General features: G+C 38.0%; 2 protein-coding genes across 2 annotated transcripts in view; one reads left to right on the top strand and one right to left on the bottom strand.

Annotated features, from left to right (window-relative positions):
- Positions 1–2,442: 2,442 nt before the first annotated feature.
- On the top strand, positions 2,443–13,780 carry TRIM59 (tripartite motif containing 59). Its single transcript, XM_075200562.1, has 2 exons — positions 2,443–3,187; positions 11,951–13,780. Exon 2 carries the CDS (start codon positions 11,954–11,956, stop codon positions 13,160–13,162), a length of 1,209 nt encoding a protein of 402 aa, XP_075056663.1. The 5' UTR covers positions 2,443–3,187; positions 11,951–11,953; the 3' UTR covers positions 13,163–13,780.
- A 1,495-nt stretch (positions 13,781–15,275) lies between these two features.
- Positions 15,276–17,084, bottom strand: part of SMC4 (structural maintenance of chromosomes 4) — a 41,968-nt gene continuing 40,159 nt past the window's right edge. Inside the window, exons 23-24 of the mRNA XM_075202069.1 lie at positions 16,864–17,047; positions 15,276–16,024 (exon numbers count right to left, since the gene is read on the bottom strand). Coding sequence (XP_075058170.1) covers positions 15,848–16,024; positions 16,864–17,047 — 361 coding nt within the window. The 3' untranslated portion in view covers positions 15,276–15,847. The remainder of the gene's footprint in view (positions 16,025–16,863; positions 17,048–17,084) is intronic.

Genomic DNA, 17,084 nt, shown 5'->3' with positions numbered 1-17,084 from the left:
GAGGAGTAGAAATCACAGATGCCAGAAAGAAGTCTAGAAACGGAACGGGGGACTATCCTGCACCTTTTGTCCTTAGATGACCGCTAATCGCAGTGCTAGAGGAACTGTCTAAAGGTCACTCTAGGAGATTCAATTCACCGCAAGCTGCTGCAGAACATCGCCTCGATGTACAGATGTGCATATTTCTGCCTATGGTTAAAAAAAAAACAAAAAAAAAAAAAAAAACACATTTTTCTGTGCACCTCTATGGGAGACAAAGGAAAAAGAGCTGAGATTTCAGTCAGAACATCGAGGTGACGTCTCTCTGTGGACTATTCTAGAGAGACATCTTACTGAACCTCCTCCTAGTAGGCGTTCTAGGAGCCCTCAGAGGTTGAGTATTTCCGCCAGGTGATGATAAATATGGCCACCTGCGGGCTGCTCAGCGGAGGCTATGCTAGAAGTGCCTTTATCAGGCTACTCTGCATTGGTTACAGTGTGATCAGTGAGAGGGAAGACTGCCATGTCTATGCCTGGTAGGTAAGTGGGCATCCACACTTGCACTGCTGGAACTGCCATCTGAGAGCCAATGTTTATATAAGTAGAGAGCCCACGCCCTCCAGCTGTTGTAAGGAGTCAATTTGCAAAATAAATCGATAGCAAGACCCTGATGATAGGGGATTTCTGTTGGGTATCAATGGAGCTATACAAAAGCATTGTGGCTTGTTCAAGCGTTAAGCAATATTCTCACAATCTCAACTTTAGTCATAATGCATCTTTATTCTATACACATCTACTGCTTGTTTCTGTATTGTTTGAACCTTACAAGATGTACTGGCTGATTTGAATACAGTGTGTATATACACGCCAACCATTGTCCAGTCCAGAGAGAGAGGTTCCATATTTGGAGAATCCGTATATTAGGGGTTCGATGTTTTATTAGAGATACAGAAGGGTTTTTTTTTACACTTCTACTTTCTCGACCTTTGATCTCTCATTCAAGAAAACACAAGAGAGAAGTATTGGCAGATGACTGCAGGGGCATCTAGATCACAGGTATGATATGGTATGTGTGTGCGCCCAACTTCTGACTGCACAAATTATATGCAGTGAGGCTTTATGTGATCTGGCTGCTTGGGGACCAAATGGCTGAATAACATCTGATTTGTCCACCATTTTTTCTGGCCAAATTGAACAATACTTCTGTCATTTAACTCTCAGGTTGAGCTGCAGGTTTGCACCTATAACTTTGTTGCCAACATAAGTAACTGGCTACACCAGCTTCTAGCCTATCATCATCATCATCATTATCAGTTATTTATCACATTTGCTTGGTTTGTTTCTTCAGGCTGCTATTCAGTGGATTTCCATGGAAACCACAGTCACATGGTACATGCATACTTGCCAACTCCTGGAAACAAGTTTCCGGGAGAGGGGGCGGGAAGGGGCGGGGCGAGGCCAATCACATAATTTTGCCCTCCAAAATGGCGTGATTCACCGAGAATCGCGTCAAATGACGCAATTCTCTGTGATATCCAGGATCCGGGAGAAATGCCAGCTCGACCGGGAGTCTCCCGGACTTTCTGGGAGAGTTGGCAAGTATGGGTACATGATGTAGTGAGCAGAGAGGCATTGGAATGACCTTCTGATCTCTGTTGAGAGAGATTTTGTAAAGGAGATAATGATTTGATGGAGGAGAGCTAAAGAAAATGAATATGATATTTAAAGGAAATTTAAATAATTACACCTTCCATGTAGAATTTCTGTTCTACTCTCTCCAATCTCCTGCTACAATTTGCTATATTTCTGTGCATTATGCCTCAATTATGTTTGAGAATTTGGAGGGGTCAGTTTGTTGCCATCTTGAAGTGTTTAGTTAGCAAGTGTGGGACTAGCAGCACTTGTACAGAAGTGAAACTGCAAAAAACAGCAACTGGGAATGATATGAAGATGATCATTTCTTATTACGGACCTTATCAGGAATTAATTCCTTTCTGGACATCTTTTGGCTATACTTTCTCTGAGTTTACAATTTGCCCTATTATCTCCATTTCAAACTATTTTTTTATAGCACCAACTGTTCCTCATAATTTCCTTGTCAAGTTTTTATCATTTTACTAGAACCTCGCCATGACTGCAAATATCAGTGTTTCAAAGTGGATGTTAGAATGTCTGTAACATAATTAAATGTTTCACATCTGTGTTTAACATTTAGGCACGATGTGGCTCTCACATATACAATATAGATTAATAAGGAAACGACTTCCCCTTGTGCCGGGAAAAGGCTAACATAATGCCAGTGTATAATGCAGTCACTATGTCCTGCCCACTGTCACAGAGAGCAGCAGTTACAGTAGGGTTTAAAAAATGACAGATACTTGTGAAGTTTGCTGACTGGCGGATCCAGTCTGCTTACTTTTGAAATTAGGATTTGCTATTCGCCGCCTTCCTTGTTTGAATGGATGGAGCATGCGTGATGCCGAACCCAGACTGGCGTTACAGCAGCTGTTACCGAACTGTAGAGACAGCCCGACCCGAGTCCAGGGATCCCTGCGAGCTATCCCCCAGCCTGAGTCCAGAGATCCCTGCGAGCTGTCACCCAGCCTGAGTCCAGAGATCCCTGCGAGTTATCCCCCAGCCTGAGTCCAGAGATCCATGCGAGTTGTCACCCAGCCTGAGTCCAGAGATCCCTGCGAGTTATCCCCCAGCCTGAGTCCAGAGATCCATGCGAGTTGTCACCCAGCCTGAGTCCAGAGATCCCTGCGAGCTGTCACCCAGCCTGAGTCCAGGGATCCCGGCGAGCTGTCACCCAGCCTGAGTCCAGATATCCCTGCGAGCTATTCCTAAGCCTGAGTCCAGAGATCCCTGCGAGCTGTCACCCAGCCTGTGTCCAGGGATCCCGGAGAACTTTCCCCCAGCCCGAGTCCAGCGATCTCAGCCTGAGTCCAGCGATCCCGGCGTGCTGTCCCCCAGCCTGAATCCAGCGATCCCGGCGAGCTGGCCCTCAGTCTAGGTCCAGGGATCCCGGAGAACTTTCCCCCAGCCGGAGTTCAGCGATCTCAACCGGAGTTCAGCAATCCCTGCAAGCTGTCCCCCAGCTTGAGTCCAGCGATCCCGGCGAGCTGTTCCTCAGCCTGAGCCCAGTGATCCCATCCTATAGTGTTACCACCCCAGGCAGCCTCGTTTACGGAGTGACGGCTACACACAGGTAAGCAGCAGCAGCAGAGATTCTGAGTGTTCCTCGCCGGATAACATAACATGACTGTAGGGTAGTCACACTTTCCACACTGGTTCACGCCGTTTCCAAAGGACAGTTACTACGATGCATGATACTAATGTACGGATTTCTTTTAGTTACATATGTCATTTCTTTAGTACAGCGTTATTTTCTCTACGTTATAAAAACAACGAACTTGGTACTGGGCACAAAATGCTACTTATTATGGTACAAAACAACACTATATATACATACTATTGTTGCTAGCAAAGTATGTAATTGGGCATTGTTCAAAATCCTAGAAAAAAAAATGATTCTGTCCATTGCCTAATAGTTCAGTTATTCCTAGCCTTGTCCTCGGCAAATTATAAAACTCATTGTTTATTTATCAGTGCTTATTTATAGGGCCCCCACAGCATTCTGAAGCACTGTACAGTAGGGAAATACAGCCTAATCCAGAAAAAGAAAAAGGCAAAATGCAGAGCACTCAAGAAGTACAAATACAATAATAAAAAAAAACATAAACAAACATTTAATAAACATAACAATCTGTGCAATTGAACAAGATGAAGAGAGGAGATGGGTCACAATTAATTAATTGGGTTTGGATTACAAAAGAAAATAAAAAATTAGCATGCTGTTAAACTATAAAAAATATATTGTAAGTGCACCCCAAAAAAATATATATACATATATACATTGTATTATGTGAAATGATAAAGCTAATGTAGCAAAATAGTGAATACACAGTATGCACACTATGGTAAAAAAAAAATATATATATATATAAATATTTGCCTATATATGGATTATGCAACACAACGTCTATTTCTATATTTTATAATAACTATGCTAGAGTTTAGATGTTAATTAAGCACAATGTACAAGTATTGATTCATTTGAATGTCACTCAGGACATAATTAACAGGTATATCTAAACTTTTTATAACCTAGGCAGTCAGATATTTGTGTCCTGCTGATACAGTTCTATACCCGGAGAACAGAATGTTTGTGGTTTCTTTCCTAAAGAAGGGACCCCGAACATTTTCTAATTAAGTGTGAGTGTATAAGCACCTAAGTTGGACTATAAATTTAATATACAAAACCACAAGATATGATGGTGTGCAACACTTTTCATTTGCGCAGTTACACCTAATTACATATCAAGGCACATGCTCACATTCTAATAATGCTACAATGCTCCATGCTACCTCCATCTTACTGCCACTTTTCTTGGTTTTGGTTTAGCCTTATTTAATTCTTAAATGTCTCCAGAGGGCGGTGGGGGGTCTTTCTCTATTACCTGTGTCACTTTTGTGTAGAGGGAAAAAAAAAGTCATTTTTAAAAAATAAAAAAAAATGTTTTATAGCCCCTGTTTAATAGTGTAATCCTCCCCCATGCATCTTCTCCACATGTTGAATCACATTTTATAATCTCATCCTACATCCTCATTCAGCAAGGAAAGTAACACCCCTGATCCACCCAGGCAGATGCCTCTTTAGTGGCCTACAGACCCACGCCCTTTCACTGGATGATGTCACAAAATAAAATTTCCCCTACGCTCCAGCAGTTTAACATTTAGGAAATTACCCATATTGATTGCTTTAATGTGGCTTTAAATCCTGGCTTCATCTGTCTAATCTATCCATCCAGTGAACAGGGCGTGTCAGTTTATTGTGTTGATAATAAAGGCAATGAAACCTTCTACAGTGTAAGTGTAATACATTGTTTTAGATTTATTTTTAATCCTGAGCATTAGAATAATAATGTTACATTGCCCTATTTGTTTAGTAGTGATTGCAGGGTTATAACGGGCCATTACAAATAAAAGCAAATCTTCATTTTTCAAGGGACTGACAAAAAATAGTGAAATGAGGGTAAAGTGTAAAACCTAGCTTCTGAGCTTATGGTACAACTCATACCTCTGGTTAGCAATCTAGGGTTTAGGCTTCTCCCAAAAATAAAATTGCATTAATAAAGAATAAAACCTACAAAAGTAATTGGATAGGGTATTTGTAAACAATTTTTATGTTTAAAGAGTGGCTTGGTATACTGGTCAAATTCTGTGTCATTTTCAATAAATTTGCACACTTTTTGGTGTATATTGTATAAACAAAAACATATTGGGAGGCACAGGGTAAACATTTACCATTACACGGGCGTATATGTTAAAAATATAGAAACCACCAATTGAATAATAGAAAAACATAAAGGGCAATTTGCAATTGAGTAAAGTGGTTTATTATATCACACAGCTTGGTCCAGAATCTAACTGGTCTATAAGGTCTGTTATGTTAACCATAGGTAGAAATATCTAATGTATATTAAACAGGAGCAACATAACAGATGATATGTGCAATAATTTGGAACACTTGTATTGCTAATTTATGAACTACTGTACAATACTTATCCCTTCCAGATGTATACCTGGAGAACTCTAGAAAAGTACTGTACAACTTTATTTATATCTATACTAGAAAATACTGTCTGTGAAATGTTGTTGATACAAACTTCTGGAAAGGGAAATAGGCCCATTGAAATTAGGACATGGGGGTAGAACACAAACAAAACATAAACTACAAGAGAGATGACTTGATAGAATGTATATTTTTCCTAACAATTTTGAATATACTATATTTTCGTGGGCTTAGATTCAGGTAATATAATTTGTAGAAATCATACTTGAAAATATTACTGTAAATACAGTAAACAAAATACTTAAAACAATGAATTATATGAAGAGAAATGATAGGACATTGTGTGCATAGCCATATTAGTGACTGCGTACATCAGTGAAAGGAGTTTATTGGTAGCAAAAAATATTGTCTTAATATTTCTTTGTATTCTGTTTTGTAAACATACATGTTTATTACTACAGTATTAAATCATTTAGGTAAACAATTTACCCGAGCCTAACACAATTTGTTTTTTCTAGTAAATGGACTTTCATTTTGAAAGGTGGCAAAAATAATGTAAGAGTCGTCCTGTACAAACACTTCCTGACACACATTCCTTTTGCTTTGTTTTGCTTCAATATCAAAGTTATTTGCAGCGCTCCAATAAACCCCCATATAATGGAGTATTATTTGGGCGCTCATTAAGTACATCGTGCACAATGCTGCAGGAGTGGTTTGAGAACACTCTTAGAATGCTCTGTTAATAGCAAGGACAACGTGCAAAGCTTTAGCTACACCACTTACTGGTGTATGAGCACTATCTCTGTTGGTGTTTTCCTTTCCTTCTATCATGACACTGCCCTGTGACATGCAGCCCCATCCTCACTAGCATAACCACACCAGTGGACAGGTCACTCCTGTTGTTAGGACAGGTTGACACGTCTCAGCCCACTTCAAACCTAAAGATATCCCAGATTAGCAGGAGATGAAGAATACAATAAAGTCCTCAGACACTAGTGAAAGGCAGACAAAAAGATTATTAACCCAGAGTGCTTCAATATATAACAGCAGCCCAAATCACATCAACAGGAGTCCACACTCCTAAATACACATATAGCCAAAAGATGGATCAACAGGCGCTAGAATATGTCATATAGAAAAATAGTCCAAATAATCATCAAAGTCCACATAAATATCTTCTCCGTTCTCTTCACCATATATTTTCCATTAGTATGAACCAATAAGATAAGAAAATAAATATAGTGAAGTATATCACAACATAAGGCTCTCTGTAACACCCATACATGGATTCCTCACCACGTGGGGGAACCGACACCCAAGAAATGAACTCCAATCACCGTGAGTGGCAATAACCCCCAGTGGTAGTGAGCTTATATCAATCACGAGTAATACAGGCCTTATGACATCACTTTTGGACGGATTCACTATGGCAGATCTTCTCAGAATCCCTCTTACTGGGACAGATCCAGATGGTGCCTGGAGTACAGCATATATACAGGGAGAAAGAAATGTCTCACACTCCAACATGTGCAACTCCCACGGTAATCCGACGGCAAGAACACAGCAATTCAATTGGGGGTTATTGCCACTCACGGTGATTGGAGTTCATTTCTTGGGTGCCGGTTCCCCCACGTGGTGAGGAATCATTTTATGGGTGTTACAGAGAGCCTTATGCTGTGATACACTTCACTATATTTATTTCCTTCTTTTATCGGTTCATACTAATGGAAAATATACGGTAAAGAGAACAGAGAAGATATTTATGTGGACTACTGAAAGGCACCTTAAAAGGACTAGGGCATTTAGTGATATCACTAGTTCCTAGTGATTTAATAAGCTGCATTCTTATAGATTTTGAATAGTTAACTAGATGTAGGTACTTTTTCAACAAAATATCTGGAGGGAAGAGTTGCACTTTAATGCCCGATCATTTATTGTTCGTTTATTTTCTCTTTTTTCCTTGCTCCTAATAAATTGATAGCATATTCACCTAGTTTTCCTTCATGGCTTAAGAAAGCCAGAGGCAAGGTAGATGAGGTGGGTGGGAGGGTCTTAATGACAGAGATTGTTAGGGGAAGTGGGTGAGCATTAAGCACCACCTACCTTAGTACACGCCAAGTGACCAGGACTGCATCATTATCATGTCCCTGCCACTAGGTTTTTTTCTGGTATGGAAGCATTGATAAATAAAGCCGTTTCTATCATGATCACGGCCACCATGTGGAAGGCAAGCACACTCTGGAGAATTGCCTGCTCTCTTGGGAGTCTAGGGGTCTCACAGACATTTCGGAAGAGTAGGGAATTGTGATTGATAGGCTCTTGGATATTGGTTCAGCTAGTAGAATGGCTGCTACGACTGTGCGTAGCAACAGATAGTTTCTTTAAGAGCATTACAATTGCATATTAAGTGATACTATTGTCCACGTTGAACTTATTGGGAGGAATTCAATTCCCCCCAGAGTATTGCCATGCTAAACCTATTACCGTTATTATGGTAAATGTAACCCGGCTTTCTGCCGGTGTTGAGACTACCGTAATAATAGTATTTAAGCGCACTATTACCATAATAACGGTAATAGTACGCAGGCCACTTTACTTTTTACAGTAATGCGGGCAATTGAATTCCCCCCATTGTCTGTTCTTTAAGTATGCTGAAACAGTAAATCCCAAACTCCTCATTGCTTCTTATTCTTCTTTGTGATCCTTTAAGCGAACAGATAGTAAAAGTGTAAATGCATGATAAATTGCAACCCTGGGTACTGTCTCCAAAATCACAACTTCATTTATTGAATATATTTTCTGTATTTGTGGCACTGCTAAAAAATATACCTTTTAATATAACATACTAGACAATAATAATGATATAATCAATTGGTGAGTTCCTATGCCATCACTGCTGTGCTCATTAGACAGACAAATGTATTCTAAAAAATAATGCACCCTAATTGTAAATTATTATGATTAGAAACCACCCCAGTAGCCCAAGGCCTCATGCAAATAGTCACAGAAATGCTTAATGACTTATAATATCCTTGAGGTCTTACAGCATGTGGTACATTATCACATATAATCAATGAGTTTCTCACACACCTGTTATTTATTTGGATAATGCATTATCAAAAGTTTACCTGAGTAGCTCTGTGACCATATAAAAGCATTGACTGCAAACAGCGAGGACCTGCACTTCCTCTGTATGAAGATGTCTGGATGTCTGCTTCAATGTGCACATGCAGTTCTTGGTACAGACCCAGTATGCGAGTCTGCACCTAGTTTTTTGGGTAGTGGATACACCTGAAAATGTGCATGTTGTAAAGAGTTAAATGTTACTTAAAAGTCCAATCACTATACTGTAGAACTACCCCTATTTTCCTCAACCTTTCTGTTTTTCTTAGATAATAATGAGAGTGGGGAGCGTTGGGGCCGCCTCTTTTGTCTATTTAATGGTTTCTATCATATTGGGTTTAAGTGAGCCTAGAAATGTGTAGTACAGGTTGGAAGGTGTGAAATGGATCCTATAGAAAGCACAGGACAGGACCCAATCTCCAGCTCCTTTGAGGTTCTTTTGCAGAAAGAAAAGGGGTAGTCCCTGTAAATGCACTAATTCCACCCCTTTATTTCCTGCAAACCAAAATCTTGTTTCTATGTTGGTGCAAAAGCATGTTTGTGTATAGTTTTATATATATATATATATATATATATATAATAATTATATTATTAATTACATTCCAGTGTTGCAACAAGGGACTTGCAGTCCCAGTTTATGGTATCTCTCCATTCACTTATGTAGCCTAGCTACAGGTAACACAGTTAGTTACCATTAAATACAAATTATGGGTAACATTTTTTTAAACAGTAGTTATATAAATAAAAAAAAAAAAGAAGTAAAACCCAAAACAGTTTTTGTTGTTTATTTACTTTAACAGTGTTCCTATGTTTTAAAATGATGCAGGTTTTATTCTTCCTGGGAAACCACTTATTTTTTTTAAAAGAAAACACATGAAAGTGGTTAGGTCAGTAATGGGCAGCCTGATACACTGCATGTTGCTGTCTCTTGATTTCAAACGGGCAGCACCCTTAATCTCAGTAATAAGTTGCCACAATACATTTAATCAAAGAAAGAAAGAAAGAGAACCCCCATCTTTAATAACATATCTACAAGTGTTTCCAGCTATAACAAACAAATCTGAAAACAAATCAGGAAGGAGCTAGGGGCCACAGTTGAAAGCTCGGAGGGCCACAGGTTGACCCATTACTGATTTAGGTGCTTTACTTTTAAATTATATTGAATTCTATGGGGAATCGTTTATATGTGGTTTACTAGCATTTTGTAGACTTAAAAAAAGACTTAATAAATCACCTTCAGCATTTCCTTCTGGCTGGGGTGGTAAGTTTTCTTTGACTTGCATGCTAACGGTATTAGACTGTTGAACTCTGAATATTACCATGTGGTACTTATTACAAGCACTAATACAGATGTAAAATGATTAGACTTTGACAGAATTGAAGCTATTTGACAGCATGTGCTACTTGGGGAAACAGTATTTCATTACATGGCAGTTGTCCTGTTCTGATGCACAAAATGGCATTAATAAAGAAGCTATATATGATGTACATGAGACCACATACACTAAATAAAACAAACCAAACAGCATCTACTGAAGGAGTAATAACTATTTTTTCCTTTTACCATACTTCACAAGTGACCCAGCCTGAAGTACAATACCAGAAGAGTGTGTCTAAAATTATACTTTATTCACAAAATTAAGAAAAAAAACCCTCATTTTATGAATAAACCAGGGGCCGGCGACCCCCGGTATGCATACCAGTTTTGTTCGGCACGCTGGAACTCCACACCAGCCTCACTAAATCAGCCGCAGATGGCGGAAATGCAGCTCTGTTTGGGCCATCTTTGGCTACTTTAGTGAAGCAGTTCCCAGGTTCTGTTGTGGAGAGAGAGATGCTGACTGCAGGTGGCACAGAAGCAGCTAGCACGTATGTTTGATGTTAAACTGGGGGCACAACTGTGTGACACAATATGATCTGGGGGGCACACCTATATGGCATCATTTGAACTGGGGTACACAATTATAGACTGGGGGCCACTAATGTGGTTTAACATAAACGTTTATTTGTTGATCCCATTACTGTTATTATCGTCATAATAATATCAGCAGTTGTACATGTACATAAACACATTGGTCAAAGTGGAAACTTAGAAATAGCGGTATGGAAAATGCAAGTTGACAGTTTTACAATGAAAGCAGTGGTATACCACCATATACCAGCCCACTTCCACCACTGTGTATGTGTGTAATAGATTATATATATATCTACATACACGTACAACTGGCACACCTGGGCTTGCCTAGATTTTAGCCAACCCCTGGAATAAACTGTAGAACAAATAAGTGTACTTATGTCCAAAAATTGTACATGCCTATAGTATCTGACTTTACTCTAGAGAGCAAAGCATATTTTAGTCATAATTTACTCATCGATTTCTAATCCCCCCTCCCTCCCCAAAAAAAATAAAAGTAAAAAAAATAAAATAGCGTACTTGGTACACCTCAAAAACATCTCTTCTTTAGTATAGCAACAAATCAATCTACACCATTTCTAATCTCTGTATGCATATATCAGAATAGCAATATAACGACCTATATCTGATGGCCTAGTGACCCCAGTACCTTCCTACTTTGTCATATTTTTATTATCGCTTGTAACACTTTATGAAACCGTAAAATGCCTGGTAATACGTTGTTAAAGATACTCTCTTTCATTAAATGTATTTTTACTTATTATTGAGATTTAGAGTAATTTGCTGCCCTTCTGCAGGTTAGAGACATGCACTTGTGCCCCCTGCATCTGGTTGCTTGTGGCCTAGATGAAAAACAAAAAAACCTATTGGTTTTCATAATAAACAGGTGCAGTGCAGCGGCTTTTATTTCTTGATAAGGTCTTTCTACAATGGATGTGTAAATCAAAATCCTTATTATAGCATTGGTGGTGATCACAGGAAAAAGGGTAACATTTACATTTGTACTGAATTTATGAAACAACGTTTAGAAACATAATTTAGATTCTGGTGTCTGTTCCTGCCACACAGTGAACCATTTGATATAAATTCAGCATAAGCTTTTAAATTTTCAGACATTTGAGTAGTGAAGAGATTAAGGCATTTAAAGCAGACATCTTACATAATGATATAGACATGTCTGAAACACATCGAGTCGAATTCCTTAGCATAGAGTTGTGTTGTATTATAACTGAATACAGAATAGAAATATTAAAATGACATGTTAATTTCTCATTACGCTGTCTCCTGTTACTTTGCAGGCAATGGATCAGTTAGAAGATGAACTGACTTGCTCAATCTGCTTCACCATGTATGATGACCCTCGAATTCTGCACTGCTCACATACGTTTTGCAGAAACTGTCTTGAAAATGTAATCAAGTCGTCAGATAGTTATTTGTGGAGACGGTCAATAGGGCAACTCAAATGTCCATCCTGTAGAGGGATTACAGAGCTTCCCACCGGAGTCCAAGCTCTGCCTGTCAACTTTGCGTTAAAAGCAATTGTGGAAAAATATAAAACCAACCACCGCCACAGCATGAAAACCTGTCCTGAGCATAACCATCAACTAAACATGTACTGCCTCAAAGACAGAAAATTAATTTGTGGCCAATGTCTGACAGTGGGACAGCATCGTGGGCATCCTATAGATGATCCAGAAAGTGCTTATGCAAAAGAGCGAAAGATGGCTTCTAAACTATTAGCCACCCTCAGTGATGAGAAACTCACTGGGGTATCCTCAGTTATTAGAGCACTAGAAGAGCAAAGGGCCAGTTGTAAGAATATTGTGCTAGACGATAAAAAGGAAGTGCTAATGGTTTTTGATCATTTCATTGAAATACTGGAGCAGAAGAAGCAACATTTTCTGGCTGCCCTTAATGATCTTAACCAGCAAATAGTTGAATTATATGATCCACAAATAGAGACAATGAAGCAAATAAAGGATGAAGAATTGGATCTTATATCATTGAGCAGGTCTTCACAGGAGGAACAATCTCCACTCTTATTCCTTGAAAATATCCATGACATACAGCAAAGAATGACCTCTTTGAAAAAGCAGCAGTTACTTCCAGTTCCACCTGTTGAAATCTACCCCAGGGTCGGGCAAATTCTAAAAGATAAATTATTGAAAACCAATATTGGGAAAGTTTGTCTGCTGCCAGTACCAAAATTTGGCATTCATTTTCACAAGGAGGACACCATGAAAATCATGTTAAACAGCATTCCAATCACATGGATTCTAGTTACTGTACTATTACTTATTACTCTCATAGTGGTGTTTATTTTATCTAACTTAGACATATTACCTGATTTCACTACGCTGTATTGGACACGCCTTTCTGAAATCACACAGCCAGTTCTCAGTTGTTTTGGGCTTTCTAGGTATAGTGTACATACAGCTTCTGAAATGTTGGCAGGCTTATATTGTGAGTTTATTTCATATATATCTTCTTTATCCATCACATCCTTGTAACTCTAAACTAAAGGTTGTGCTACAGCACTTTTACAACAGCATCTCCCATCCCCTCAAATAGCAAAAAAACAATGTAATATTTTTTTTTTTACATACTATTGCATAAATTCACCTAGTTTTCTCAGTGCTATGTAAGACAAGTTCTGGTTATCTAAATCAATATTCTTACATTAAGACCTTGCATCAACATGACCATGTGTGCTAAAGACACCGAGAGAGAGCTAATAAAGACAGGAGTCCTGGACATTGGAACCCCAATTCTTGGTGGTGGGTGGGGGGGATGCAGTGAAAATATTTGTTCGGAGCTCTAACTTATTTCAAGCCAGAACGCACTTTCACTGGTAAATTGGGCACCTTTATTGTATGCTCCAGATACTTCCATGAACGGCCACGTGTCTGCCAGAGGTTAGAGTAGCTACAGACCACAAGAAAACTTAGTGGATCTCTATATGGACAGCATAGCTTTAGGTGCATGTGGTACAAAGGTTAAAACAGCATATACCCTATTTTCCTTAAAGGTATACAGTATTCCTATATACATGTAATATTAAAAACAGACAAATCTCACAAGGACCCACGGCACAAAATATAATGTATGAAGGATAGAACAAGCCAATCCAATACTCTCCAAAACAGACATTCTAATAAAAGGTTTATTATAGACTGTCTGAGAAAAAATGGTCTGAATAAACACAAATGTAAAAAAACAGCACTCAAAAACCATAATATAAATAAAATCTAATGTGGACACGGTAATGATGCAAACAAAAAATATTAGCTAGAAAATAAAGTCCATAGGATAACTCTTGAAAAAGTCCAAAAAGGCTCCAATTTCAATATACAGAAAAAAATGCCAATATAAACCGATGTGTGCATGCACAACAATGTCAATTGCGTAAAAAACAAAAATATGAAATGTTTAAAAGTTACTCACAATAAGTGATGTTGCCTTTCAAACATATTTTTGTTTTTTACGCAATTGACATTGTTGTGCATGCACACATCGGTTTATATTGGCATTTTTTTCTGTATATTGAAATTGGAGCCTTTTTGGACTTTTTCAAGAGTTATCCTATGGACTTTATTTTCTAGCTAATATTTTTTGTTTGCATCATTACCGTGTCCACATTAGATTTTATTTATAGTATGGTTTTTGATCTTTGGGTTTATTCAGACCATTTTTTCTCAGACAGTCTATCTATAATAAACCTTTTGTTAGAATTTCTGTTTTGGAGAGTATTGGATTGGCTTGTTCTACCCTTGATACATTATATTTTGCGCCGTGAGCCCTTGTTAGATTTGTCTGTTTTTACTATTGGGGAAATTTTTGGAGTTCACCCCTTACAGACCCACATTGGAAGCTTTACACACTACATTATCTCAGAGCAGAGCTGTTGTCCCTAATCTCCCTTTTTTTTATATACATGTAATATTAATGTTAATCCAAACAGTAGTCTTACAGGCCATGTTAGAGGCATTTATGAAACGGATAAAGATGTTGCAACAATATATATATATTTTTTATATTAATGCTCCCCAATCAATAATGGGATAACTAGCAGAGATGCACCATGTTATGTTACAAAATCAATACATACTATATGACTTTATAGTTTAAAAAACAATATATGCTATTAAAATTGAATTTTAAAGCAGCAATCCCATTAAAGTGTTGCATTTTCTTTTTATAAACATAAGTCACTGTGGCAGGCTATAAGAATCTTGTCAATTACCATTTTCCTTGGTTTGGGTCTTCAGGCTGCTATTCGTTACAAAATGTGCAGTGTCATGGCAACCAGTGTCACAAGGTGCAGGAAGGCTTTGTTAGCCCCTGAGCTTTGTCTGCACTGTAAAATCCTTATCTATTGCATGACATGTTTGGGAGTTACTTGCAGCAATAATTGTATGCCCTCCAGCAAGATTTTGAAATGGAAATAATGATTTGAAGGAAAGTTAAGAAACATGAATGCTTAAAGGGATAGCTGTGTTTTTTTTATTTTATAAATAGCGTGTTAATGATGTGTGTTAGATGTTGGTACTACATGCTAAGTGATATCCCTCCCAATCTGTAATCTAGTAAAAACTTTATTCATGAAATAAAATTACTTGCAAATAAGGCAACAGTCAACTTTTATTGGCAATGTACATATATAGAAAAGAAAAAAAAGAATTAAATATAAAACAGAGAACACACATATGTAACATTGACAACCCCCCTTCCCAAAAAAAAAAAAAAAGAAATAAAGTTTATGTAGAAAATAGATCTCATTTACATTTGAATAACAAAATAATTCACACGTATTGCTCATAGCTAGACAAATTTTCCACTAGAAATCACCCATCAGTTTTAAAATTCTTCATCCAACCAAGGAACGTGTAAACCAGGTAGGTTTATGGTATTCTAATGTAATGACACATCTTTGCTTAGTCTTGGGGAATGAAGGTGGAGTTAGCCTGTAAATTCACCTTTACATACTAATCAAAATAGCAGCACTAAATCACAATCACATGACTTTATAGATTAAGCAGTTAAGGTGGGAGAGGGTTCTGAGGATGAACACATTTGATTACAATGGAACCATTTATGTAGTTCTTGCTCTCTCACTTCCAATGAAAGTCAGGATTATTTGTATATCTTCAATATTAGCAGGAGGTGTCTTTATTAATATTTTCCCCTCGCACAGGTCAGACACACTGGGAAGCACCAAGTTCAGCAAGTCCCTTTGAAGCAATAATTTTTGGATTTGTAGCCACACTTTTCGTTGTGTTATGAGTTTTATAGATTCCAATGAGTCTGTCAGCAATCTCAAACATGTTGTTTCGTAATGATATGATTATGAACTGGGCATTTTTAGTTTGTTCCTAAAAAAAATAAAATATATATATATATGTAAAGAAAACAAAAAAAGAGAAATGACATGAAGTAAAACCAATATATTAACCCTGTTATACAACTGCACTCCACTACTTGTACAGTAAAATAATATAGAATTCTCTTTAAGAGGGGTGGTCTTGGCAGAGCTAGGTAGCATATGAGGAAAGGAAGCACACATGAAAGAGCAAGAACAGGAGAAGATGCTGCTAAATAAAAAAAGCCAACAGGAGTAGCACAGCAGCTCCCCAACAAGACAGAAGTGATAGTTACTGTTTTTTGCACAACTAGCATAGGAGAGGGAGTGAAGAGAGAACCTGCAAACAACCACAAGGAGAAGGTTTATTACAGGAGAGATTGTCCCTCATAAGAGGAAAAAGGACACTGTTGTCCACTCAGCTTATATGAACATACAGACAAGTTGATCTTAGGATAAATTCTAACACCCTGGAAAGCCTTGTGGAATGTCAGAATTAAATTACAGTTACATTTCAGAACACAACTGGTTTATCTTGGGAAAATAAATAAAAACAAATTGTAGACTAGATGAGCCAACTGGTCTGACAATTTTTAACATGAATTTAAGAAGAATTATTGCCTCTAAAGCATACATCTTACATGCTGAACAGTCCATGGTCATGAAACAGATATGAATCAGATTTCAATATCATATGATCCCAGCAGGGTGTGCACAACCGAGAGGAATCATTCTTACACTTATGTAGTGGAAATCCATCCATAATTTTAAAATGGGCACAATTGCTAAGTCAAAGTAAGCTACTTGAATGACTGATTTGACACAGTAATGGGGATTTATAAAATTACTTACATAAATGTAAAATGCAACAATGGACACATTTTTGAAGTCCAGAGCAGCGTCAATCTCATCCATGAAGTACAGTGGTGTGGGCTTATAATGGTGAAGAGCAAACACCAAAGCTAGAGAACTTAACGTCTTCTCCCCACCTGAAAGGTTAAATATTTTCTTCCAACTTTTCTTGGGTGGTCTTACACTATAAAAGGGGAAGCGGAAAGAAAAGGAGAGAGCAT

The sequence above is a fragment of the Mixophyes fleayi genome, chromosome 3 (assembly GCF_038048845.1).
Source record: "Mixophyes fleayi isolate aMixFle1 chromosome 3, aMixFle1.hap1, whole genome shotgun sequence".
Lineage (NCBI taxonomy): Eukaryota > Metazoa > Chordata > Amphibia > Anura > Limnodynastidae > Mixophyes > Mixophyes fleayi.
Note: the sequence above shows the minus strand (reverse complement) of the source record. Positions and strands in the feature narration are given on the sequence as shown.

What these genes read in the sequence shown, in the direction of transcription:
- TRIM59 (XM_075200562.1), top strand. Translation starts at nt 11,954, where the DNA reads ATGGATCAGTTAGAAGATGAACTGACTTGCTCAATCTGCTTCACCATG.